Source organism: Coturnix japonica, chromosome 18, assembly GCF_001577835.2.
Source record: "Coturnix japonica isolate 7356 chromosome 18, Coturnix japonica 2.1, whole genome shotgun sequence".
Taxonomy (NCBI): domain Eukaryota; kingdom Metazoa; phylum Chordata; class Aves; order Galliformes; family Phasianidae; genus Coturnix; species Coturnix japonica.
The window spans coordinates 4144758-4172435 of record NC_029533.1 but is presented as its reverse complement, the minus strand read 5'-3'; the positions used below and the strand labels follow the sequence as shown (position 1 = coordinate 4172435).

General features: G+C 41.8%; 1 protein-coding gene across 2 annotated transcripts; it reads left to right on the top strand.

The window, feature by feature from the left end:
* On the top strand, window positions 1-27678 carry SAP30BP (SAP30 binding protein). Of its 2 annotated transcripts, XM_015879724.2 has the most exons (11): window positions 1-161; window positions 302-411; window positions 3194-3241; window positions 14382-14424; window positions 20531-20619; window positions 23023-23114; window positions 23561-23621; window positions 24091-24142; window positions 24529-24587; window positions 25818-25902; window positions 26529-27678. In XM_015879724.2, exons 1-11 carry the CDS (start codon window positions 47-49, stop codon window positions 26708-26710), a joined length of 936 nt encoding a protein of 311 aa, XP_015735210.1. In that variant the 5' UTR covers window positions 1-46; the 3' UTR covers window positions 26711-27678. The 2 variants fall into 2 exon arrangements, with proteins under 2 accessions (XP_015735210.1, XP_015735211.1); XM_015879725.2 differs by lacking the exon at window positions 3194-3241.

The following is a 27678-nucleotide window of genomic DNA, read 5'->3' as shown; positions in this document are numbered from 1 at the left end:
TGATGTCATTTCCGCGCGACGGAAGCGCGCCCGCCTGAAGCAGAAGATGGCGGCGGCGAAGCGGAGCGTCCTGTCTTCTTTGGCCGTTTATGCCGAAGATTCGGACCCGGAGTCGGACAGCGAGACCGGGACGGCAGGAAGCGATGGGGGAACGGCTACGGGTGAGGGCGGGGAGGAGCCTGGGGAAAGCAGCGGGCTGCCCTGGAGCCGTCTCGCCACCTTCCTATCAGAGAAAGGAAGGCCCCGCTCGTTCTTATCTCTCTTTTCTCATTGTTTTCTTCCTGTTTCTCTCCTGCTTTAGGAGAAAAAGGAGGGCTCGTCTCCGTCGGGTATGGAGAGGATGATTTCAGCCGCCTCGATGGGGATGAGGAGGGGTATGAAGAGGAGGACGACGAGAACAGCAGGCAGTCAGTAAGTATCTCTCAGTTTCCATTGCCTTTTTGCTCCTGGGACAGCAGCTGAGTGGCGCCCTGAGCTGGAAGCTGGAGGCACTGACTCCTGGTGCAGGTTTCAGCCCTTCCCATGTGTTGTAATTCACTTGATTTTCAAACAGAAGCCATTTGCCTTGGAGCCCAATGGCAGTTTGATGCGAATCTTGTGGCTTGTTACTGACTCTGTTGGTGCTGTTTGACTCTTTGATGGGGAAGAAACACGTTGCTGTGAATATACACTATTCCTTAAGCATTGTTAGCGTGTATGAGAATGCTATGGGACAAAACTGCTGTTGTATTGTCAGCTGGAAAACTGAAAAGAATGAAGTTCTGTCATGTCTAAAATTATTCTTCCGTGTATAACTCAACTTATTACATCAAGTTAACTTGATGTAGCTGTGTCTTGTCTAGATTTGAGTGGCTTTTGTTTGTCATAGGTGCATGGCATGTATATAATACCACATAAATACTGAGACAATTGATGCACTTTAAGATGGGTCATGTCATTTTCTGCACATACTTCTGATGTGTCTATAGGAGCAAAGCAAGAAATCTTGAGGTGGGGGGAGGTTCTTGTCTCCTTTTACTTTTATCAGCCTTTTGCAGCACCCTGTATTGTCTTGACTCTATTTTTTTTTTGGCAACTTAGTACGTGAAGGAAATTGGACTGTGTTGCTACAGCTTCCCCTTACTGAAATCTACATTGTGTGCATTAGATCATACTCTTATGTGACCCTCACTGTTCTGGCCATCTGTTTCCTCAATTAGCAAAGAAATTTGTCTCTTTCCCTATCTGTTATGTTCTGTTATTGACTGGAGTAAATGTGAGCTATAGCACTCACAGTGGTTGTCTGGCTAAATGAAGTCATAACGCTTCTTTACTGTGTTAGTCATTCTCCTCATTATATCCAGAGCTTATAGAGATCTCACTGAAAGAGTCTTTATTTTCAAGGTGGTAGGTGTGATGTAGATGTTCCTCAACAACTAAGTATGTAAAACGGGGTAGCCTATATTGCATATGCATTATCAGTGTAGATTTTAAGCATCCATCGTCTGTGAAATTCAAGGCGCTATGCAAGAAATGGCAACTGGTGAAATCACTCCAGTGTTTAGCTAGCAGATCTTGTGTGTTTTCAGTTACTGTACTGATCTATAGAGATTAATTACTGATCTATAGAGATTAATTAGGGTGCCTTATCTTTAGTCTTGTTTCAAGGCAACAGCGTATTTTCTTTAACTAGACTCAAGGGATTCCTTGATGGAGTGTAGCATGGACAGTTATTGGTTATGAGCTGCTTTTGGAAAGCAATACAAGTTGGATTCAGGTTATCATTGGTCTTTAACAGAATAACCCTGTGCTTATATGATGTAACGATTGAACCTCATGTTGCTTATTTTGAAAATTACTTCTCTTTGGATATGGGTGGGAGCTTGGAGGGGAATCTCACTTGTGATTGAGTACCAAGTAACTTGGTACTGTGGTTCGTTAGTTATACAGTTCCTGTTATTGAACTTGATTGCTAAAACTGAGTTATTGGCATATGTGTATATTTTAGGAAGGCAAGCTGGAGAGTAGTTGAAGTGAAGAAAGGGTTTGGTGTCTGACTTCTGTGGAATATGCGTGTTAATTTCTGCAATTTAAACTTTAGTGTTACTGGGTAATTGTTCTGTAGCTTGCCTTGCCAGAACTTGAGTGTGTGCTAACACCCTGAAGTGTGCGCTTCATGTGAACCCTTCCTATCAGTTGCATGCAATGTTTTCTTTTCTTTTTGATATACCAAGTTACTGTTTGGGGGCCAAAGCTGAAACGGAGTAGTGAATTTCAGAGGAAAAATTGCTTTGAATTGTGTGAGCATTAAAACTGTTTTTTGGGTTTTTTTCTGCTCCTCTACTTGCTTTGAACCCAGAGTATGTATGTATATACATAACTCGAGGTTCCCCAGTGAAACAGTAACTCACTGGGCAATGGAACAGTAGGTTTATCTACTAGTTTCAGATTACAATTGCTTACTTCTTATGTGAATTTTATATATCTGGTATTTTAAGCTCTCTGGGCAAAAATTTGCCAGTTTTTTTTTTTAATATCTGGGTAGAGATGAAAACTAGATGGCATCTGTTATCTAAATCAGAAATTATTGGGTTGTTCCTTTCTATGGAAGTTCATGTCATCAGTAAATGAGGCCATGAGAGCACTGTGCAAGTAAGAAAAGATGTGGTGTCAGCAAGCATCATTGGGTCTTTCAAACTTGGCACTATGGCAGATCCTTACAAAGCCTGCATGTTTGCTTGGGTGGGAGGCAGGTTGTGTGTCTTCCATGTGCTGCTGGTGTACGCTTGGAAGTACAATAGGCCTTAGCTTTTGCTGTGAGCCCTGCTAAGCAGGGGTGAGTGCAAGAGAAGCCCCCGCCTGCCAACCAGAAGAGACAGAATTATCAAATGACAAGCGTTTTTCTTTCTATCTCTGTTGCTTCTTTTTGTCTAGCTCTGAACGTTGAGGAGCTACATGACTTTTGTGGAAGACATTTGCTACTGAATTATGCTTTTACCTTAAAAAGGCAACAAACTCCTAATAGAATTAGACTTTTTTTTCCCTTAACTCTGTAGGGCTTGTTTGCTGGTCATGAGTGGGTGGGGCAAAAGTAACTGCCATTAGAAGGGTCTTGGAGTACTGCAGGGCTGCTGAACACAAGCCCTGTGCTGTAAGTGCAGTTACTTTCCAAGCCTTCTCTTTAAGCTTAATCCTGTAAATTCTTGTCTTGTAGGAAGATGACGATTCAGAGACTGAAAAACCTGAGGCTGGTGACCTAAAGGTATTTGGAAGTGTGGTACGGTGGTGGGGGGGGTAAAGCTCAGTACAAGAGGAATAAGTCTTAACAGCATGGCTTTGGTGTTCATTTTTGATCTTCTGTAGCTAGCTTTGTACTTTCTTTTTGTAGCCGTAATGTGATTTTTGACTTTAATTCTGGCTTCTGCCAAAATGATTGAACTAGTTAAGCTATGGGCTGAGTGATGGTCAAGATCTGTATTGAAGAACTGCGGTCTTGTGAATTAGATCGGAGGTGTGTTTTGTGACAGCATCTTGCCTGTTCTTTAGTGATCGGGGAGGTGTGGTGTTAAGTGCAGAATTCTCTTATTTCTGACCAGCATTATTTGAAAAGCTGTAGTTAGAACCACTAAATGAGTAAATGGTCGTATGTTTCTGAAGGTCATAAAACATGTCAATATCAATTCCGTTGCATCCAGCTCTTTCTGTCCTAAATGAAACTGTTTTGTAAAGATGGTGTTTAAAAAAAAAAACAACTAAGTATCATGAGATAATAGCTGTCTTAAATAGGATACTGAATGAATGACAATTTCAAAGACCTTAATTTTATCCGGAAGGTTTTTGAATGATGCAAGCAATCTCAAAGCTCTACTTAGGAAACCAGAAGGCCATGCTGTAAGCTGCAATTCTATAGAGCACTTGAACTAGCTTGCAGCTTTGAAGCAGCACCTTCTGCCAGTTTCTACAATGCTTTTAAAGTGGTAGACTCTGCTGTAGGAACTCTGACAAGAGCTGAAGTGATGAGATAATAATTCTGCTAGGTTTAAAGAGAAACATTTCCAGGTTTTACAGTTAACAGTTATACCTGCTAGAAAATTGTGTGGCAAAAGGAAGTTTGACTGAAATACAAGGCAGTGAGACGTGGATTCAGGGAGAAAAAGGGTCTCAGCATGACCCCTGTCTGCAACTGAAATTTACTATAGATTATGGTAATACATAAGTTGCCTGTTTAGTTTCTGTATATATTGCTATATAAATTGGTTTCCCAATTACATTAAAACCCTTTTACATAATAAGCAAACTTATTAAGGTAAAGGAACCTGCTAATGGATTGTAAAAAATGACAATAAGTGGAATGGGCATCTGTCCGCTGCTTCTTGGATTTGGAATGTTCTTATTCAGCACAGGCATAACCAAGTGGAAACAGGCAGTTCAGGTAACAACATTCCAAGTGGTTAATGGCAAAACAGGTAGGTTGAACTGGAGTGTTAGAGAAAAGCATATTCAGACTATATACTTTAGCATGAGTAGACTAATTTTCCTGCTTTATTATAAAGTTAACAGCTGTACAAAGCTTGCTAAAACTGATTGTTGCTTTTGGCTTTTACTGTTAGAAAGTAAAACACAGTTCTTTTAATCCTTGCATGGTATAAAAAGCGAGGAGGATTTGAGAAGCTTTTCAGGGAGGCAGATCTGAACTTCAGGAGTTCTAGGCTTTTATCATCTTTAATAGCAGTCCTTAAATGTGAGTGGAAAAAAAGCCACAGCCTCCTTTGCTATGAGCATACTGCAAGACAGCCCAGACAAGGTGTGTTCATGTTGTGAAGCATAATGTGGTGCAGAATGGAGTTGCATTAGCTGTGCTACAAAGAAACTCACTTGGTGTAGTGGGTGGGAATAGAGCATCTATGTAAAACTAGTTTTTACTTGTAGAAGTAAAAATGTTTCTTCTCTCCCTTTTCCACCAAGTGGCAGTGTTCTCCTGGTTCCTTCCTCATTGCTTTGAGCTTGCAGTATATGTGAGAACTAGAGTAAGAGTTGTAGTTAATCTAAATCCAAAGCATGGCAAGTAGTGAGGCGCTTGATTAACTAGCTGACACTTTTGGACGGCTTTCTTTCTTTTTTCCCAGCTCAGAGCTGGAGCTGTTCTAGCTCTCATTCTTCCTATGAGAGGTCACAGGCCTGAAAACATACTTAAATAGATGGTGTGAGCCTTTCATATGTGGCCAGGGTGTTCCCAGCATCTGAATCTGTGTGCAGAAAGCCAGTCCTTTAAAATGCATGAGTGGCATGAAACCATTGCAAATGATTAGTTAATCATAGTCTTTTCAAGCTCTGAGTATACATTCAGATTCTTTTTCTATTGTTTTCCCATCTGAACATGTGGTGAATGAACTACTTTGTCTTATTTGAATAAGTGAGGAGGACAATTGACAAGCCAAGTTGTGTGGAGGAGTTGCCTCGTTGCTGGAGCATCCTGTGCCTTGGCTTCATTCTTTGCGTGGATAGTAACAAACAAAACCTCCAGCTGGTGGTCAGTTTTGGATAGAAATCAAAGAGACTAAAAGTGGGGAATGCTGTAAGAACTGGCATTGACAATTGTAGTGGTAAAGTGATGATGGGGAGAGTGGAATTCATAGCCTGCCTCAAAGTTGCAGTGGGGAGACTTTTCTACTCCACCACGTGGTATTTATATTTACCTCTGGTTTTTAATCTTGACTCTTTAAGATTCATCACATCTGTCTGTCCTTACAGCCCATGTTCCTCACTAGAGGTAAAGTCAATAAGAAAGCCTGGATGGAACTGCAGCTTTCATTTTTTAATATATTTTTTAAACATATTTTCTGCTGAGCAGGAAGTTACTATGAGCTTATCAAGGTAAAATACTGAGATAAGACTGCTGCGTTGTCTACTCTCAGACACTCAAGTGGAAATTTTTTGTACATCTACTTGGGAAAAGAGGTGTGCCAGGTATAGGAGAACATCAGGCTTCATCAGGCATCTGAAAGAGTTCTTCCACAGCAGGCTTTTAGCTCATAGGATTTTCTGTTATTGCACACTTGTGTGACAGTCCTGAATGCTGTATGTTTGTAATAAAAAACAAAACAGATTTTCTCCTTTTTAGACAGATAAGTCAAAATTCTTGCATCCTGTAAATGAAATGTTTCAGGGACTCACAGAAAATGAGAGGTTCAAGGTGAAGTGAATTGCTCCTCCAAATTTATCTGAGAAGGACATTCTCAGACTCTGAAGCAGCACGTTGTTAGTAACCAAAATCACTTCAGTGGTCCCTGCCTTTAGTATCAAACAAGTAGTTAAACTGCAAACAAGCTACTGTCTTAAAGGAATTTTAAAAACAAAGCCTTCTACTTTGGAGGGAGAAGAAGTGGTTCGCAGAAACTGCTGGCAAAAGACTGGTATCTTTTGGACCCCCAGAGCTTGGATGGACTCAGGTCCATTCATTGGGTGATGGAACCATGAGTACAAAACAGAGCGTGTTGTGGCAATATCTGAAATTTGATGTTCTGCTGCAAGTGTTGGTTTGGAATGATGAGGGTTAAAGGGCCCTGTGGTGTCTGCCAGGTGCTTGGGCTCTTGCCAGCAGCTGGTTATGGTTACAGTCTTGATGCAGGAACAAGATACCAACCAGGCTGCAGAGCTTGCTACTGGGACCAGCCCTGCAGGAAGAAGAACATGAAATTAAAGTACTGACTTTGTGCTCCAGGTCTTACTGGAAGGGTTCTGTGCTTGGTGTTGTAGGGTTGGATGAATAACAGACTGCAGGAGGACAGGGCACAGCCCTTCAGCTTGGCTTGCTGGTGTTTTCACAGGGGGAATCATTAACTCTTGAGCTTTGATTCTGTTATCAGGACTAGCCAGCGCAGGAACGCTGATAAATATTGACACTCCCTATGCAAGTGTATGCTTAACACATGGTAACAGTTATTTGAAAGGAGTAGCTTTCAGAAGAAGTTATGTTCTCTAGTTTTGTTTTAAGGGTCCTCCTGCATCCTTGTGGTATTCTGTTGAGAGATGGTCCATGTGGGAGGTAGCAGAAAGATGTCCCATTTTCAGAGGTATGCTGTGTTTCTGTGCGTGTTTAAACACCACCTTTTGGTAGTCATCAAAGCTGTATAGCCCTTATCAGTCCAGTCAACCTGTGAAATAACTTCCCTGTGTTATGATGCATAGGTATGTATTAAGGTAGAGCTTTTGGTTGTAATGTGGGTTGGTTGGGTTTTTTTGTTTGTTTTTTAATATATCTTGCCTGGTCATTTATCTGTTTAGGTGCCAAAATTATCTTGATTTCAAGTAAAAGTCTTAGAGGGATAAGAACAAGTAAATGGGGGATTGTGCAGTAGTGTAGTCCTGGTGATTGACTCATATTTTGATAAGGCATGTGAGTTTTTATGTATTCGGCATACATTCATCTAGCCAGATTATCAAAAGATACCTGAAGGTACTGAGGAATTTTCATGTTATGTCGTTATTTTACTCTGAAAAAGGAAGGAGAAAAAAAAATCCAAAGCATTAGTGAAAAATGGTATCTATAATAGAAAGCTAAATAAATTTGAGGTGTTTGCTGTAGCGGTGGCAAAGGATGAAAGTTGTTGAGGAAATACCAACCCTTGGTGCTTTCAGCTGCTGAGAAAGAATCCAAAAAATTCTGCTTAGAATGTTACAGGTCACTTGGCTGAAGAATAACAGTTAAAACTGCTGTTCTGCTCCAAAACTGTGCTCTTGGTGGCTGGAGCGGCTGTGTATTGATCTTGCAGTGGTTGGATCTCATAGGATGTAATGACTCTAGAAGTGTGCTGTAGAAAGGTACTGCTTAAGTCTCATCAGAGTTTAAAAAAAACCACAACTTATGTTGTCCCTTGCCCTCCCTTATTTGAGCTTTGTGGTGCTATTAGGCTTAGTATTTTGGGCTCTGACAGACAGGACTGGCAGAAGAATCACAATGCTTTAAAAATGGCCTTGTGTTACACATGGCTGTGCTTGGTGCAGCTTTCAGGGCTCAGGTTAAGGTTGGTTTTCCAGTGGTTTGTTTCCCACTTACTTATCTGCCTGTGAGTACAGCCTGCAAGTGATAAGCTCTGCAGTTTCAGACTTGTTTCACTCTGTACTCTATCTTTCTTCTAGTACACTTGTGCAGAGTGCTGTCTGCCCTTTTAGCTCTACACATTTTCCCTCATTTTGCCATGTTCGTTTCCAGTGTTCTGTAAAGGCAACCAGGAAGATTGGAAGATTAGCCAGCAGCGTTACACATGGAAAGCCTTTCGGGGGAGTAGAGTTAACTCAGCTTCTCCTCTTGTCCTCTGCTCTAAAAATGAGTGCTCAGACATTGAAGCAGCTGATGCCTTTCTAGGTTCCCATTTTTAACCATGTGGCTGACATTAGTAACAAACAAAGTTGTGTTTAGCATCTTTGATTCTTTTCTTTCTAGTTATTATTTCTTATAAATTGTATGGTTATTTTTCAGTCTCTTCCCTCATGTATTTCAGTCTTCTTTCTCCAAGAGGGAGTTAGATCACAGCATTTGAAGCTGGCTTACTTACTTCAGTGCTGCTGGCTCCAGTCCAGCCTGTGAGCTGCTTGGAAGATGAGACACGTCCTCGGACATGCTAGTTCCTTTCTCCCCGCCAGGCATACAAGCTGTAGCAGACTCCTCACTCCCTGCAGTACTAAATACCACAGATTATTGACACAGGTGTGGCTTCCCTTTCTCCCAAGGAAGAACCAGGCTTTTTCTTCTGTTTGCCTTTAAACTTGAAGAAAAGTCCTTTCTGGAGCTACTTCCCATTGCATATTTCACCTGATAAAGGTCTGAGTTCTTCAAGTCCAGTTCTGTTGTGTTGCAATTATTTCTGTTTGCTGTACTGAAATAGCCTGTTCTGAGTTAGCACGTTAGTGCTTGTCAAAGTGAGAATCTGAACAGTCAGCACAGATGGAGGATTGCCTCAAATACCAACAGATATAAGAAAATAGCTCCTTCCACCTTTCCTGTTCTCAGAACAGAAGGATGAAAATCTGCTAACTCTTCACAGGATCTATTCATGGAGGAGGATACATCCCAGTGAGGGTATTTTTATGCCTCGCCTCTATTCCAAACCCTGATGAAGAATTTTCAGCACTGTATATTTGGAAAGAAAGCTTGTGCAAGAAGTTGAATTTTATCACTTCATTTAAGCCTCAACTGCAGCAAGGGAAAGGTGCGGGCCTCTTACAGCCCAGCTTTATTTTGCATTGCAACAGTCTGTTTAAAAAATAAAATGAGAGCAGCCTGACACCTCAAGTTATGCCATGTTGTGCCTATACTTCACCTCTGAATTCCTGTGTTATTGTAGGAAGCATAACTGACTTGAAAGCAGATCAAGGAACCTCTCTATGAACCATGGTGGCTCCTGGTGGAGACCAGCAGGAGCTGAGCTAGGACTGCATTCCAAGTGTAATAAAGCACGTGCACAGGGGGATGATTTGCAAGTGTTAACCTTAGAGAGCCCCTAACAGCAGTTCTATCAGGAATGAGAAGGAGAGAACAGAGACAGCAAATGTGCAGGTGACTTTGGAGCACTGTAGTAAGACAGACATTATTAATAGTCCCTCAGCTTTTCCAAGCAAGAGTCTTGGCATAATTTCCTCAACTGGAAATTATTTTTGCCATATCTTTGTCAAATATTGAGATAGCATGTGCCAGGTGAATGGAATCAAGTTTCAAAGAAGTTATTTAAAGGCTTTTATGCAATGAAAGCCTCCCTTCTAAAGCCTTTTCTTACTGATATATTTTGCCAGTTGCCAGATCCTGGGGTTTTTCAGTGTTTCTTTTAAGAGAATTGGAATGAACTGGAGGTGTATTTCAGACTTAATTGATCTTAAAATTAAAAAGCAGCGTCAGCTGCACATGGTCTTTGTTTTGGTAAGGATTTGATAAGGATTCAATATGGAATGTCTCAGGAGCTGACCCTTTCCTGTCTTGTTCTTTCTTCTTTTTGTCTGTGACAATAATATCTTGAAATAGGTTTGTACAGTCTGTGTATGTGCTTCACCAGAGAGAAATATACCAGTTGATTTCCATGGGTGGCTTAATTCTAAGCTGCTGTGCTGCTCTTGGTATCTAGACTATGATCCCTGCAGTTTTTTCTTAGTTAAATTTCTTATCCTGTAGCAGGCAGTTTGCCCAGAGCTATATATTGGAGCTGGCAAACAGGATATGGCTGTAGGAAATGGGCTTGTTTTGGACTTTCTCTTGGGATTCTCCTATCTCACAATACAAAAAAAAAAAATCCCCAACAAGGTGGAGAGGGGGAAATAAAAGTACTGTACTGTTGTTCCCTTCTGTTCTCTTTGTCCAGACCAAAAAACTCTCTGCATTAATACCTTCATTTATCCACCAGCATGACAACAGTGGGACTGGCTTACTAGTTCTGTGGGTGTCAGGCTAGTTGGTGTCAGATCTCTTTGTCTGCTTTCAGCAGCATCTCTGGAAAAAGAACACATTGTTGGGGGGTGACTGTGGAAGTTTTTTAACTATTTTTTTAACTATTTTTTAACGTACGCTAACTGGAAGAGAGTGGAAAAAGGAAACTGCAGTGCTCAGTTGGCTGCAAGTCTGGGAAAGTAATTGAGTGCTGGCAAATCTGGCATTGATGTCTCCGTTTTTTGTTATGAATCATAACTTAAAACGATTGATCACCTTCTGGTTTGTTTTTTTTTTTGTCTTTTCTGCTCAACCATTTCTTACAGTTTGAAGTACACCTGCGCTAACAGCCTGCAGATGCAACTGCCTCTATGAGAAATTGAAGGTTGGATTTGTACCCTTTGGCAACTGTTAAGTGCCAATGGTTATGTCCGATGTGAGCTTTGTACTGGATTTATGGATCTTGTTTCAGTAAGGATTTAGCAAGCATTGTTGTAAGTCAGTTCATTCTTTCCATTAAATAAAGCTGTTCTGGGCAAGGCTTTCCAAACTGGAATTCATCGGTCTCAGATTCATATTGTTTTTGTTTCCTTCCGTTGATCTCTGTTCTATGCTGCAAGGACTGCATTTGGTTGTTTTTCTTCTCCATGAAACCTGAGTAGAGGTTTTCTATTTTTTTTTATGTAACTGAATGGAAACACTCTGTTATTGAAAAGACAGTCCATATGTCACCACAGTGAGATGTAGTCATAAGCCAAGGTGTATTGCTCTCCTCCTGTGCAAATGCCCACCCACTTTCTGCTCACCATTCTTCCTTAACTGATTATAAATCTTGAAAGCCTAACTGTCAGTCTGGGTTCCTATCAGCTGGGATCTCACAGGCAGCATTGTCTTGCCCAGGGCTTGAAGAAAGCATTTGTCTGGAGATGGAAACTGAAAACCTTTTCCTGAACACATCCAGGAGTAGTGCTGCAATAACTGTTTCCTGCCATCAGTGAGGTGGTATCTAAGGTGTGTGGAATTGCTTTTAAGTGCACAGAAGTTGTGAGTTATCTTGGTTGGCCAATTGGACGTTAAACTTTGTATTACTTTGCCCTTAGCAGTTTATGCTCTTCAAAGGCTGTCATTTCTTAAGTGTCTGGATCAGGGAAAGGAATCAGTCTCCTGCTTGTTTTGCTGTCCTGAAGTCCTCTCCCAACTGAGATCTGAGCTGCTGTGGCATCCCTTGGCTCACTCCAGTCAGTCTGCTGGAGCAGGGCCATGTGCCTTCTGGCCCTTTATCAGTTGATCTTGTGAAATCCAGGTTACAAAATGAAATCATCTTGCGGAGTATGTGGAGAGAAAAATGCAATACTGCTTTTTTTTTATTAATTTATTTTAAATCATAGTGTAGCCATTCTTAGGGGTCACCATCTAATACTAGATGGAGTAAAGAGGCCAGGGGAAAAGAACCTCATCACCCCCTATGTACTGATTTTGTTTATTTATTTATTTCCTGTCTCATTGAACCACAATATTGGATTTGTTCTATAGAAAATGTTTGGTTGGTTTTTTTTTTTTTAATGCTGTCTCCTCTTCTGATCAATTCATTATATTCAGTGTTTGTCCCAGGCTTAAAGAAGCCAAGGAGAGCATAAGGAATCTTTTTGGAGGCATTACTGAACCAAAGCTTTGACTCTTCATAATTCCTGGATCTTCAGCAGATGCTGAGAGGTTTGGACAAGACTTCTCTCAAACCTCATATCTGCCAAGCTATGTGTCTCCAGTCAAGTTGTTGGTACTTGCCTTGCTATGGTGTTGGACAGTAAACCAAGCGAATATGAGCCGATGCAGTAGGATGAGTCGGTCAACCCTTTGTTTTTGGAAGGCATTTGGGAGGCTTGAAAGCAATCCAACTTAATGAAAAGCTGTGCTGATGTCTTCAGCTTGCTAATGATGGAGCAGTGGGTGAAACTCGTCAGTAAGCAAGATTCATATCCTCTGGGCAGTGAGGTGTGGCTCTAATGTTAGCAAGCTTGTTCTCCTTTGTTTGATGTAGCTCTGGGGCTTCTAATATCTTAGCTTTGACCTGAGGATGTATAGACTGGACTTGCTTGTGTGGCTGTGGTGGAATGAGGGTAGGCGATGCGGGCAGATAAATACACAGCAGCAGCTTAAGAGGGTTGACTTTAGTTGGCCTGTTGTACACCGAGTGGGCTCATGATTAAAAGATATAAGTTAAAGAAACATGTACTTCTAGTTACAAGAAACTTCCACATTGCAGGAATTCATAAAACGTGCTGTTTAACACATCACACTTTAGAAAGAGGTTTGTCTAACATGTGGTATATACCTGGGGAGGTTTTGGCCATCAAATTATCCCTCAGAATACTATTGCATGTTTACCGTGTGCTTATGTGTTGCTCCTGACACTTGAAAATGGGCTTCTAAAAACTTGAGAAATGCAGCAGATACCCTTGTAACCCTGCTAACAGCACATATGAGAGGGCAGCCACATGTAAAGCTCCTGAATTTGGCCATGCTGTTTGGGTCTATGGAGGATGCAGCCGAATTCGTATCCAGTGCTCCCACCAGAGAGCTCCTTGTTGTGGCACATCCTGCTTTGAAATGCTGTGCTTCTCATTTATCTTTTTCCCCTGCTGTTCCCAAGACCCTGGGAGGAGAAGAGGTGTTGATTTGTTACATTGAGAGCATTGGCTTCGAGCAGCTGGAAGCTGTGATGGGATCCTGGTGCCTTGCCAGCTGGCCAGCAAGGAGATGCGTGTTCCTTCGTGTCCTTTTCTTTTTTTCTAAAATAACTTCAGCCTTTTATTGTTGTGATCCAAGCGTACTTAGAGAGAAACAGTGCTTTTTTTCATTAACGACTATAAAAAATGCCACACAGTAGCAAGTGACACACAAAGAATTTGTTTTTCTGCTCCGTGAGGGCTTTGGTTTCTCTGGAAATCGGTGAGTTTTCAGTGTGAATTTGACTCAGCCTGTTCCCAGATGCTGACCTCGCTCCATTCTCCTCACCTTGTCCATCTCTCACCTGACTGGAAATGGAGTAAAGGAAGGGGGGCTTAGAGGCTGGTTACCAAGCAGCAAGAAGGCAACATTTTGTCTGTGTCAGGTTGAATGAATAGCTTCTGTGTTCAGAGGCACTGAGGAATTTTGGACACAGAGTCCAGTGAGTCACAGAAAGTCTTTGGGAGGGAGGCAGCGGGGAGAGGACAATGTTAGGATACAGCTGATACTGTTTCAGAAGCTCGATGCTGAAATGGTACTGGTTGTGTCCCCATTGGGGATTAATGTGGGTGCCAAAATAGTTGAATGTTACTCTCAGTGTGCTGAAAGCATATTTAAAAATGTCGTGTCTTGCCTAACACTCCTGCTTAGCAGACTGTAGTACAAACATGTGCTATGCTGCTGCAATTGAAGCTGCCTTAATTTATAGTAGTGTAACTAAGGAAGGACTGATTGGCTGTGTTGAACATCTCTAAACCAAGTATGCAAGTCAATGGTTTGCCCTGGAGTTCCTGGATGAACAGATCAGCTGTATCGCTCCTGGAAAGCAACAGCTGAGACAGACTTGCCAGCAGAGCATTCTTCCCAAATGTGAATGCTCTAAAACGTTGACTCTTGGCCCGTGCCAAGGGCCAGGCACCAAAAAATGAAGAATTTATGGCCTGATCTGTTTTGAGGAAAGCCTTCAGTTGCTGTAGTTAGTGCAGAGTTCAAAGGGAGCTGAGTGGGACTCAAAGGAACAAAATCCCAATTCTTCTGTTAAATATAGACTCCAGCTTTGAAAGGAAATGGTGCATCCTGTTAGGCTTTGACTTTCCATGTTACAAACATTGCTCTATTATCTAATAAAATGCATTTTATTCTTAATTGATATTCTTTTGTCTCAGAAGTAAGATGCAAGTTTCTAAACAAATGGACAACGCAGCTTGTTAGATTGGAAGTATATTTTAATGGAAATCTGTTTCTGTCCCCTTTCTCCCAGGAATTCTCAGAGCTGGAGAAAAGAGATCCTCAGGAACTAGTTGGTAAGTCTGTTCAGAAGTATTCAGTTTTCTTCCAGGTTAGACCTGCTAGGTTCTCCCTTTTGTAAGTATGGAGGAAGAAAGAAAACCAATAGAAAAGCATCTTGGGTAAAGTACTGTGCCTGAAAATATATTGCATGTGCCAGAGAGATGTAAAGGGTAGTGCTGGTGTTTTTCTAAATGAACCCCAAACCTATAAAGCTGTAGCTTTTTCTAGATACCTTTGCAAGAGGTGGTATAATGAGGAATAAGGATGAGCGTTTTGCTCTGTGACTTCAAAAACTTCAGTGTAACGATGTATAGGTGTAGTGGTGTACTGTGTGCTTTGCAATGGTTGTTGGAAATAATATGTCACATCTCATTCATTGCACTGCTATTAGGTTTGGAAAAAAATCTTGGAAAAATCCAGCGCAATCAGCTTGGAATACAAACCTCTGCTTGATCTCTGTGGGGCCATAAAGTGCTGTTGTATTTTGTGTTGAAGCTCGCACTATCTCACACTAACCCTTTCTTCCTGAGGTTACTTGTACAGTTGTATGGTAGCATATGATAGTACCATAAAAAAAATCAGGAGTTTAGAATTTATTTCATTCTCCATCAAATCAGCTTTTCTGGGCTCAGCTGTAATATTCCAACCACACTGCAGTAAATGTAAAATAAGATATTGGGCAGTAAATGACCCCTAAAGCAGTCATCACTCTGAATTTTTGCACTGGAGTCCCTTTTGGTTGGCCTGACCAGACTTTGCACTGACCCAATACCTATATAGGAATATCATCCTTTAGAGGGCAAAACTCCTTTAACCGGTCTTAGCACAGAATACCATGGAGATCTTCTTCCACACTGCTAATGTGCCCCAAAATTAACATTAGAAACACAGATGAGACAGCAGCATGTAGAGTAAAAAGGAATATCTGAAAACCATCTGCCCTTTATTCTCTGCTTTACATATGAGTGAAGCTCTGTGCTTGTAGAGCAATGTAGTGTTAAGATCTTTCTTCTTTCAAGTGTAAGACTCCAATTACAGTTCTATCAGTCTGCTTTTTCCCTAGTGAGTGCTCCATTCAGGAGATGAGACTGAATCTTGTGTATCTCATGATAACCAAGGCTTGCATGCAGGTTTGAGAGCTGCACACAGGGCACTTGTTACAACGTCAGATACTAACGGGGGCAGTGTAGGTAAGTCACAAGCCTGGATTAAGGTCGTAATACAACTTTTATATCCTCTTCCAATTGTGGCGTGCACAGAGCAACATTTAGGCTAGTTTTGTGTAGGTACAACTTTGTGTAGGTTGGTAAAGTTGCTGTACTGGACTCTGTAGGTCCTTTGCATTAGGCCATATCTTATCTAGTTGAAAAGGAATTGTTGCACTAAGCCTTTTGGTGAGTGTAATATAAAAACCACTCCCTCCCAGGAAGCTTGAGCTTTTAGAATTAGAATTCTTGAATGGAAAAAGGTGCAAGATTTTCTGACACAATGCAAATAACTGCTTCAATCTGTATATCTAAAATTCTGTTTAATATCAGTATGTGAAAGCATAAGCCTCCCTCAGAAGTTTTTCAGAATAGCTTTTTCCATTTAAAGCTTGTGGTTTGCCCTTCTCAGATAACCTGACGTCGTTGTTCAGCGTCACCATCATTAAAGTCTATGTTTATGCAGCTGCTTAGGTACAGCATTAATACTGGCTCCTGTCAAAAGTAATGTTTTACCTCCACTGGATGCAGTGCTGAAGTCTGTGTGCTTTGAGTTCATCTGAGCGGTAAATTCAACTGATCCACCTTATTCTCTTTTTTTTCCCCCTCTGTGAGCTTCCCAGCCTGGACCTACTCCCTCATCTGCTTAGCACGTGCAACATGAGCACTGAAATTGGCACAAAAACCAGCTGGGATGAGCGCTTAGGAAACTGTATGGTTGTCTTGTTTCATGCAGCATTAATGATTCTGTAGCTAAAGCCTGAAAAACATTGAGGGGAGAAAGAGAGAAAGTGAGGGGAGTTTTGCAGCAATAACTGCCCTATGGTTGAGAAGAGAGTGTATATGAAATGATTTTTGATGATTCTTTTGCCCCAATGTGTGTTTTCTTTTGTAGCACTCTGAAGAGCATGTGGTGCTAATAGCATGTCTATGTTTGCTGTTTTCTGCAGCCTTGCAAAACAGTACTTCTGTGCTGTTTGTTTTCCTTCTCAGATTTCTTTGCAGCATAGTTGTTTACCTTTTGGACTATAAGAAATGTTCTCCCAACACTTAGGATATCTCAGCACAAAGTCAGTGTTCAGAGCAGCAGAAAATATAGCTGAGTTGCAGGTCTTTTTCTGCATTTCTCAGCCCACAGAGCAGAAAGGGAACTAGTGTCCTCCCATGGATGGGTGATTCACTGGTATGTTGTTGCCTCCACTTCTTCCCTGTGATTTGGCTGTTCTGGTGCCAGGAAATTAGAAACCCACACACCCTGGTTTATGCCAAGCAGACTTCGTTAGAGTGCCAAAGAATGCAGTGTTAGAGACCAGGCACCAGTGGTTAGTGTTTTCTCCAGGGGAAAGCTTTGCCCCTCTGATTGCCCCCTCGAGGTCTTTGCTTGTTTTTAAGTTTTTTTTTCTTTGCATAGCGTGACCTTTATAGACGACAGTCTGGCACCTGATGCTGCCTGTAATCCCTTGTATGCTGCTTCTTAGGCAACCACAAGTGACCCTTGAAAGGGACAAGAGTTTTCAGTCCTACCTGGGGAGCAGTTCTATTCAAAAAGCTGAAGCAAGATGCTTTGCCAGACCTCAAGTGACGGACATGTCAGGGTCCCCACATCCAGCCAGCTGCTCCTATATTCTCTATTCATTTGGTTTTCTCTGTTCTTTATGACTTCATGCTCATTTGTAGGAATCAGAGTTTGTTTGCTCTCTTGCCCGTCTCCGACGGAGCCTTTGGGCTGTGAGCAGTCATTCTGGAATTAACTGAGCACACAGTACGGCACTTTCTGCCCTGCTATGCAATATCTCTGTACTCTTGTAGATAGTGGCCAAATAACCCACCTGTCTGAAGCTGACAATTAAATGGAAGCACTATATCATACTGCATCCTCAGGATCTGGCAAGCAGATATCCTTGGTTGTCTACTGAGATGCTGAATCTTTGCTAGGAACGCACTGATAGTTGGCTGTGCCCTTCCCCTGTAGCCCAGGAACAGCTGAACATCTCTCATCACTGTCTGCACTCAACACAAAAAGCTACAAGCTCCTATTGCTTCTGCTGAGGATTTCCTCTTTTAACTTGTAGATCAGCTTATGGAAGGATGCATGATCTGAACGTCAGTAGTAGCCATGTCCTTCTTCACAAGTAGGATGCTTTGAGTTTCTGGCATGGCGCTACCTTGTCTCCTTGTGTCCTTGAACCCCTACCTGGGCTGTGAGACCTGTGTTTTACAACCTCAGTTCTCACTAATGTTCTTTGCCTGTGCCGCGAATCTGATTAGGGGAAGATATTTACTTATCATGAGCCAGAACTTGGGTGTGTCTGGAGATATTAATCATGCCAACGGCCAACTTCCTGAGGTCCCCACGTGGAGATCCTCTAGGCAGTGAGCCAGCAATTGCACCAATTGGAATCTGCAGCCAGTGTCACTGCCACTGAGTCATGTAAAAGTAAAGCTTAGATCTGGGCTTAAATAACAGGATATACAAAGCAGTTGGATGCATCCTGTGTGGACACACCTTGGCGTTATCTGTCCATCTACGCTGCATAGCCATGGAAAGCAGTGCTTGGGACTTGAAAAACATGGAATCTCTTGCACAGGAGCCTGTGGATATGTGTACAAGTTCCAGGATTCTCTAGAATGACAATCCACAGTGCCCCTTCCTCTACAGAAGTGGCTTGGTAGGAAGTGGCCATGGAGTTGGCCTTGCTGATAACTGTTTGGAGAAGAAGTTGGAAGGCTGCTCAAGGGCATGGATTATTTGCACTTCCTTACTGTATATAAGCCTGAAGGGGTAAAACTCATCTTTTGTACCCTAATGATGCAGCTTTTCTAACCGGCTGTGATGTGATGAAATAACTGAGTAATGCTGAATGTTCCTGTGCTCATGTCTGTGCTGGATTTGCCAGGCGAATAGTAGTGCACGTACAGTGGGAAAGCTGTAGCCAAAGGTGTCTTAATTCCACTTCATTATAAACTATTGAGATGCTTTTCCCCACCAGTATAATGCTGATAAACTATTGTTTTCATACAGCTTAAGCAAAAGGACAAATTAAAAGGAAACTGAACAACTGGAAAGTTGTGGGCAAAAAGAGTGGGAGCTCTTGTTCATCCTCCAGTGTCATTTCTGTTTAATGGGAGCTTTGAACTGGTCACTGAATGTATTGCCTTGCATAGTTCTGGGCCAGGTTTGGTACTGGAGTTCCCAAGTTTGAGCCCACAGTGCCCCTACCCATAGATGTGTTGCTTCCTTGTGATTTTCTGGTTATCTGTGAAGATAAGGAGGCAATGTGGTGTGCAGTGCAGAGCTAGGCTTGCCTTTTCGGCTATTTTTTTGCCCTATGAAGTGTGGTTTGTGGCCTGAATCTCTTAAGCCATTAATCAGCTTTCTCCTTTTCCGGAAACCTGGTGTGCTTTCCATTATGAACACCTCTGTCTATTTGCTACTGTCTCTTAGAGTTCCTGAAATTCTAATTAAATTCGAAGCTCTGCCATCCAACCAGCAACTGTAACTTACAACAAATGTCTGCCTTGTTGTTACAGAGTTTCCCTGCCTTTCTGTAGGGGCTCTGGCAAGCTTCCTTCCTCCATAGAGGCCCCCTCTTAGTAAATGCCAAAGGACACTTTTTGTTCATTGCAAGCAACCACAGAAGAATTTAACCCTCAACAACATCTTGGTCAAAGAGAATGAATGGTCGCCTGCTGGCTTTGCATCCTCAAAGGACATCATCCTTGGTGTCCTTTATAGTCTCTTACATTTTTATAAAAGAACCAGAAACTGTAGTAGCACTGAACATGTTTAATGTTGATTATCAGCTATCTGATGGAAGGCAGAAGTGTGTGCTGTGTTCAGAGGCCAGTGTTTGCCCTTTGGGAATGGCTGGGCATTAAGTCAAAGGAGCTGGACTCGAGTGTGGTGGATTTTCAGTTCAAGCAGCTTTTATTCCAACATATATAACTGGAGACACACAAATGTGAAAGACTTGCTTGATACACTGCTGGTGTCAGGTCTGTTTTTCCACTACAGGCTGTGACTCCCTGTACTAATTATGTTGAAAACAATCCCAATGGCTTAAATGCGGCACAGTGCTCTGCTCTAAGACTTCAGTTAGAAAGCTGCCCAGGTTTCTTGTAACTGAGTGGGAGGGCAGCCAGTAATAGAAGGAATGTGACTATTTCTTTTGCTGATATTTTTGTACACTAATCATTACAGAGCAATCAGGTACTATCATGGTATATCCCAACACAAACAGCTGTAGAAACTGGCATTCCGTGCTGGTCTGTTCTTGGTCCTGCAGGACTAGTTGTTCTTTCTAGTAATAGTCTGGCTCTGTAAATGAGGATCAAAGTGCCCCTTAAGGAAATATTAACTTAAGGATGAAATGGAGTTTCTTGTGGTTTGGTGAGGATTGTTTGGTTTTTAAACCATTTTGGTTCATGTTGGTAGGTCTGGAAGGGAAGAGGATCCAAACAGGTAATGTCCCCAAAAATGGCAATGAACCAGGCTGCTTTAGGTTCACTCTGTGGTACTCAGCACACATAGGATACTCACAAAGAATCAGGCTACCACAAGATTATCTGGGCTGTTTAGAGCAGGACTTTGAAGTGTGAATAGAAGACCTGAGTTAGTGGAGAGCTTGATGTGTTGTGCACAACGCAGGGTGATAGATGAATGCCACAGTATAAGGTAGACACCAATAAAGCAAGCATCCTGTTAATCTGCCAGTGATTTAGCCTTGGGTCAGTTGCTTCCTGCACAGTGCTTTGAAAATGCCACAAGTACCAGTTAACATAATTCCAGTTGCCTTTACCCATTCTATTTCACTGATCGTCATACTAGCAAGTGCATAGAACATTTCAGTGACCTGCATGGCTTAGAGTCCCTTCCGTAGTACCAGAACTCACGCCCTGTTTGCTCTCTCTACAGCTTCTTTTTCAGAGAGAGTGCGGAACATGTCTCCAGATGAGATCAGAATCCCTCCCGAGCCTCCTGGCAGATGTTCTAACCACTTGCAGGTTGGTACAGAAAGTGGGAAGTTGGAAAACGTTTCAGTGAGGGGGAAGGACACGTTTGGGAACTCTGCTCAGTCTTTTTCCACAAGTCAGAAATGCAGCATCATTGCTGAGTTTCTAACACAGTGAGTTTATGCACTGTTTAGTTGTTTGTTTTAGTTTTACGGGGATTCTAGCTTAGGAATCTCACATTAGCTTAAAACTGTGTTCCACAGTCTGTGTAGGTCATGCTTTAAGATGGCTCTTGATCTCATCAGCGATACAGAAGTAAGGCTTACTGTGAAGGCTGCTGTCCTCTGACCTCAGCAAATTCATCTCTTAAGGAGAGAACAAATAATTGTTATTCTGCATGGATCTGAGAATCCCCTTACTGGAACAGTTGAGGCAGCATTGACTGGATTCTTTCTCCACCTACATGTCGCTGGATGATAAGCATTCACAGGGCATGCTGGTAACCTAGAGGCAGCAAAAGAAAACAGATGCATGTTTTCACTGGTTTACATCCAAGTTATCTCAATAACCAACTTAATTGGTGCAAAACTCTGTCATGGTTTCCTTCCATGGGAGTCTGAACTCTTACTTCTAATGTAAGACTATTCATCAGTTGAGTGTTAATTAATAAAATATGTCACTAGGGACTTGATTCATACCAGTCTGAGATTTGCAGTGTTACTAACTGAGCCTCTGGCTCTGAGTTTGAAGCAGAAATGGTAATGTCTGTTTGGAGTATTCCCTGTATCCAGCTTGCAGTGTGCACAAATGAGTTGGTCTGAGTGTTTGCTGATGGCAGTCCTTGGTTTGTGGTCTGAGCAAAATTATGTAGTATTCTCTATATAACAGAATCCTGTCCTAGGAGAAGGGCAAGAGCACCTTCTGCTCTGTTTTCCTATTCCAAACAGGGGGCAAATGAAAGCACTGACTGCTGTTTTCTGCCATTGATTTGAGATTTAACTGCAGTTATTTGCCCAGTAAGAATACAAGTAAAGAATCGCTTCTGGAATGCTCTATAAAGTAAGCTGGTAACATGGAATGGTGATTCAGAATGACTCACCAATCCAGATCACGCTTTCTTCTCCACTCAGTATACCTGGGCACACCCATTTTTCCTTGCATGCTGTAGGAGGGTTCTATTGTTCTGACATCAATGAGTTAGTGTGTTAGATCTGAGGAATGAACAGAGCTTGAGAGCGCAGACACACTAAAGCAGATTTTCTTCCCCTTTGACAGCAGTTTACAGTGTAAAATCAAAGGAGAGAACTTGTCCTCTGTTGGAGGGTCAAACCACATCTTAGAGCACTTTAAGTAAGGGGATGGGATTGTTCTTCAGATTCAGAATGCTACAGGCTTTTACTGTTAATGTGCTTTTTTCTTGTTAGTTTTTCTCCTAATAAACTATACCTTGAACTTGGTCAAAGGGAGTATTCCTTGTTAAGAAGGTGACCTACTGGTTTCTTATTTGTGGGCATTATGAATGTGAACTGTGTTGCTGCATTCAAGGGAAGGGCACAAAAGGGTACACCTATTCAAACTCCAAACTTACCACATGTGAAGACTGTAACTTTTTCATGCTAGTTTTGTAAGGACCTGGTGAAAAATTATCTTGTGAAGCTCTTTATTTAATGTTGGTTGAAATACTAGTTTTGTAACAGTTCTCTTTTATTCAGCAGTTAATAAACTCTTAGACAACAGTCAGTTTTGTATTTGAGCTGACTCCCTGTACAGAGGAAGACATTAAGCAGCTTATCTAGAAGCAACAAAGGAAAACTGACTCACCTCTCCCATCTTGAAAGACTGAAGTCCTGACTTATGACTTCAGTGAGATATTCTCAGGAGGGATTTAAAGTGCATTCCTAAGAGTGTTTGGCTGCCAGCATTCCCCACCAGCAGTACCTGCTGATCATGTTGTGTCTGTAGGCACAGCAGAACTTGGCTCTGCTCGTCTGTTTCTCAGTCAGAAGCAAGAGCCTTGACTCTTGCACAGGGTGACCCAGCAGCTGATCTTCAGGTGCCCATCAGAAGAGTTGTGAAATGTCTGAAGGGGTGTTGAATGGCCTCTTTATGTTGTGGGAGAGCCATTATGGAATTCATCTATCTCTCCTGGAACTGCATTCTGCTATCTACTGAAGGGCAGAGCATGCACTAATGCCTTGAATGTAAACCTTTAATCAATGAAGCCTTCAGAAAGTGTAAAGACCAATTGCCTTACCCACGCGAGCACAGAGAAGACCTTAAAGCAGGAAGTTTCTGTCCTATCCAAACTGCCTGGCCTTAGGGTAGAGGTGGAATCCTTTCTGCGTGCAAGGAGGTCACTGGTTCAGTTGTCTTGTTTCCACATGTGTGCTTTGATAGTCAGCTGGAACACTCACCCTTTCTGTATTGGCTCACCCTGTAATCTTGTTCCCTTAGGATAAGATTCAGAAGCTCTATGAGAGGAAAATAAAAGAGGGCATGGATATGAACTACATCATTCAAAGGAAAAAGGAATTCCGCAACCCCAGGTGAGCCACCATCTTTTCCAAAGCACCACAAAGCAAAATCAAGGAGTTCTCCTTGTTGGAGCTGTAGCAGGAGCAGGATCCTGAGCAAGAAGTGTTATTACTTAGAAAATTGAGAGTCTTAATTTGGCTGTAATTGGAAGAGCAAAGCTCTTCTTTGGTGCAGCAACTAGATAAGCATTTCAAATAGGTTTTCAAGTATTGTACATGCTCTGGATGAAATATTTTGGGAAGTGGGAGCTGCGAGATTGACCTGAGGGAAGTGGGAAATAATGTTGTTAACAGCGTGCTGCATCCACTACAACGAGCATAACTCAACAGACTCTAGTTTTACTTTTAACATCAAGAAGTGACAATTCCTTTTTACTAAAAAGCTGAAACATTTCAGTTTAGAGGAGGATGAATGAGCTAGAAGTAAACTGTGTCCTTTTTTTGTTCGTTTGTTTCAGCATCTATGAAAAACTGATCCAGTTCTGTTCAATTGATGAACTTGGTACTAATTATCCAAAGGTGAGGTGCTGTAATTTTACCTGTCAAGGTAGTGGGTGGAAGCTGATGTAGGGCTCTTACAATTGGCTTTCCTTACCCTGCTTGTTTAGAAGCCCTGCAAGGGAACTTTTGGTCTGATCCTCTGTATTGAAGTGAATGTTTTCACGTGGTACTGAGCCTCAGTGCCTCCAACTTTGCTATAATGACTCTGAATAAAAACTGCTCAAGTGTGTACTCGTGGGGGGAATGGAAGCTGAACAGCAGAAGAATGCACGTCTTACCCTCAACATCCTTTTGATTTTTGAAGCTGTTTATTTGTTCACAATGTAGCATGGTCCTATAGAAGCTCTGATATAATCTTTGTGTCACTGGAATATGAGAAATCATCAGTAATTAATATTGTCAGTGAAAAGCAAAACATATACATTTTTGAGCTGGGTTTTTATACGTGTGGAAGTATCCCTAATGTGACTTTATTCTTCTTCTTTAGGACATGTTTGATCCTCATGGCTGGTCAGAGGATTCATATTATGAGGCACTGGGTAATTCCAGGAAATCTCTCTTTTTCCTGTCCTAACTTGGCTCTTTGTGTTTCATAGTTAACGAACTGCATTGCAGCCTTCATCTTTATAAATGAAAAGCATCACATGCTGCTTTTTAACTCTGTCATTCTGGTTGGGTGTACATGAATGTTGTTGCTGCTTCATCAGTCTGGGAAGCATTTAATTGAGTTCTGTAGTGTTTTCATCTGAAATCATTAATTTTGAGCAGTAATGCTTTATTTAAAGAAGCAGTAGGTAGCTTTATGGTAGCTTTTATCGCTTGTAATTTTTAATTGCTTATAGAATCACCTATGAAGGGCAGTGTGTGAGACAGCGGTAGCTCTTCACTGTTTCTAGTGCTTCTTGTAACTCCTGTTCTTTCTCAGCAAAAGCTCAGAAGATTGAAATGGACAAACTGGAGAAGGCCAAGAAGGAGCGCACAAAGGTAGCTGTTCAAGGCCGAGAGAGGCTGAGATGCAGGGATTTTGTTTGTTTCCCTGCTGAGTTTCATTCTGTTCCTTTGCTGGTTTTGTGAGCTACACTCCATGCTTCATTTTGCCTGGTTCTGTCTTTTCTTGCACGATGTTTCTTCCAGGCTGTGCAGATGAAGTTGTTTGCCCTCCCTTATAGGTCCATTTCTCTAGGCTGTTCATTCCACTGGCTTTGTTCCTGTTTTGTCAGTATTTTTAAGCCAGAGCTTGAAACATGGTATGCCATAAGCCAGTTACAAATGAGATGTTCCATAGAGAACAGCCTTCTACTTAATCTGTGATGCTTTGTCTGATAGCATAGCTCTGGTACAGTTTAATTTCTTCATCATATCTCACTGAGAGAATATGGGCTTTCTGTTCTCGTTTGATATTACCATCTTGCTTCTAATATCCAGAAATGTTGGGCATATTTTGACTTTAAATGGGAATGTTTGGGCTTGTCACAAAACATACATTCCCTTGTACCCTTTACAAAGAACACAGGGGTGCTTTGGAAGGTCTTATTCCTGTCCTGCAGTGGTGTTGTGTTTTAACTAGCAGCTGGCATTGGAGAACTGAAACCCAGCTGAAACTTTGAGACTGCTTTCTAATACTGCAGAAGGCTCCTTCAATACTTAGTACCTGGAGGTGTTCTTTTTCTTGCTGTGCATGCTGTATCTTGCTGTATGTTTTGTTTTTTGGCACAGTAACCCAGGTATCTGATTATGTCCTCGCCCATATCTGCAGATTTGAAAATATGGGATTGCATGCTGTTGTAACTCTGGTTGCTAGGTTTCCTGTTGTGATGCATTTGCAGTAAATTATGCGGGTAGGGACTTGTCCTGCAAGTTTTTTAAAGGAAAAAGCACAGGGTTTCCTAATGATATAAATACACATTTTAATATCAGGATCTGTCCTTTCTGAGTTATTCCTATGCTTGTAACAGTTGGCAGACAGATTATCATACCAGACTTAAGAGCTGAGACACAGGGAACCTTGATGTTTATGGCTTCAGGATTCTTTAACATAAGGTCTACATCTTTCCTCCTGCTTGCCAGCCAGCTCTGAGACCAATGTTTCATATGATGCTAAAGCTGTAGCTTAATTTCTGTACAGTTTTTTCCTCTTTAAAAAAACAAAACACCACAATTTAAGACTTACTTTTTTTATCTTTTCCCCTTTCTTCTATTTGTCTCCTTTCACAGATTGAATTTGTGACTGGCACTAAGAAGGGCACAACAACAAGTGCTGCCTCTACGACAACCACAACAGCCAGTACTACAGTTGGAGGTAAAGACCAGTTGCATCCATATGTATTAAGCTGCAGTAATGCTGAGATTCATGCTTCCTGGGAGCCCTGACAGCTCCTTATTGATTGCATAATACAAGACAGTGTTTCTAGTTGCTAGTGGACTAGCTTTCCTCTGGTTCCTATATCCCATGGCTGTCCTTCTAAAGTGAAAGCCTAGGGGCAGGTTAGTGCAGAGCTTTATTAGGGTGTCAGGAAATCCTATGATGTCCGTAGTTGTTGTGTTCTTGGGACTGATGCATCTTTAGAGAACTGGAAGTCTGAAAGCCCTTTTAAACTGGAAACCTTTAAAACCTTAAAGACTGAGTGTGCCTTGTGCCCATGCTGGAGCAACTGAGAAATGTGTGCTCTGTTAAAATTAAACATGCTTTGGGGCAAGGAGTCAACTGTCTCCCATTTGGCTGGAGTTCACATGTAGAATTTGACTCCTGATTACAAGGTTGTCTTTCCTCCTCAACATTTATAAGCAGTGGATGCTGAAGTGATGTGAGGGAAAGCTGTCTCATCAAGCAGAGTATATCAAGAGTTGATGAGACAGACTGTTAGGAAAGATGTAGCATAACTTTTAACACGATGCTAATCCTTGTTTCCTTCATTACACTTGCAGATGCACAGAAGAGGAAGAGCAAATGGGACTCAGCCATCCCTGTAACAACAATAGCTCAGCCCACCATCCTCACCACTACTGCAACGCTGCCAGGTGTTGTCACAGTGACAACCAGTGCAAGTGGATCCAAAACTACAGTCATATCAGCTGTTGGCACCATTGTGAAAAAGGCAAAGCAGTGACCAGCACGCTGAGCTTGGATTTTTGGACTGAATTGTCATCAAAACCATTGTTCTTGAAAGGGAGGGGTGGTTTTCACCTTTGGTAACTGATGACAAGATTCTTTGAAACAGACCACAGCTCTCATTCAGAGGAATGGGGGCAGGAGCAGGCATGCCAGCTGTGTGTGCACACCAATGGACCTCTGCCGAAAATGCCTCTCTTCTTGCTTCAGGAAGAACCAGTCTCTGTATTGTGCTGGAGGAAAACGAGATATAAACTTTATTTGTTATATTACTGCATTAGGTTCTTATTCTCCTTGCAAGTCTGGTTTAACGTTTCGGGTTTTTTTTAATTTAAAGATAGAAAGATAAACAAGCAGTGAGGGAATATCAGTATTATCCTTGTTTATTCCAGATCATCCTCAAAGGCTGTTGTTTGGGATATGCACCTCCCCTGAACATGCCAGCTCCGTTTCAAGGGGTGTAAAGCAGAGACTGTTGGTCAGTGTCCATCCTCAAACGTGTAGCAGAGACTTGAAGCTCAGTCTACATCTATGAATGTAAATGGGTTGTTTGTTATAATGCTGACATCCATACCTGTGTGCATATCCGTGTGTATCTTGGTGATTATGTGTTTAGCAGCTCAAATATTGAGGTAACTGTACTGAAGTTCTCATGTTACTATCTTTCAAGGATAGAGATTTCTATGCAGAAGCTGTAGAGATTTGATTTGTTGATTCATTTGCAAAGTCCTGAGCAGAAACCTTCCATTCTCATGGAATGAGATGGGAGTTATAGGAGAGCATCTGGTCCTGGCTGTGATATTGTCTTTGTTTTAGGTAGTGACGTACCCCGAATGCACACATGGCAGTCACTGCTTGCTCCAATGTTGTGAGAAAGTATTTTCAGTTAAAAAAACTGTATTGTATAAATCTTCTTACTTGTGTTGCAAAAATTATTATAAATATTGAAAGTCTTTAAAAGAAAAA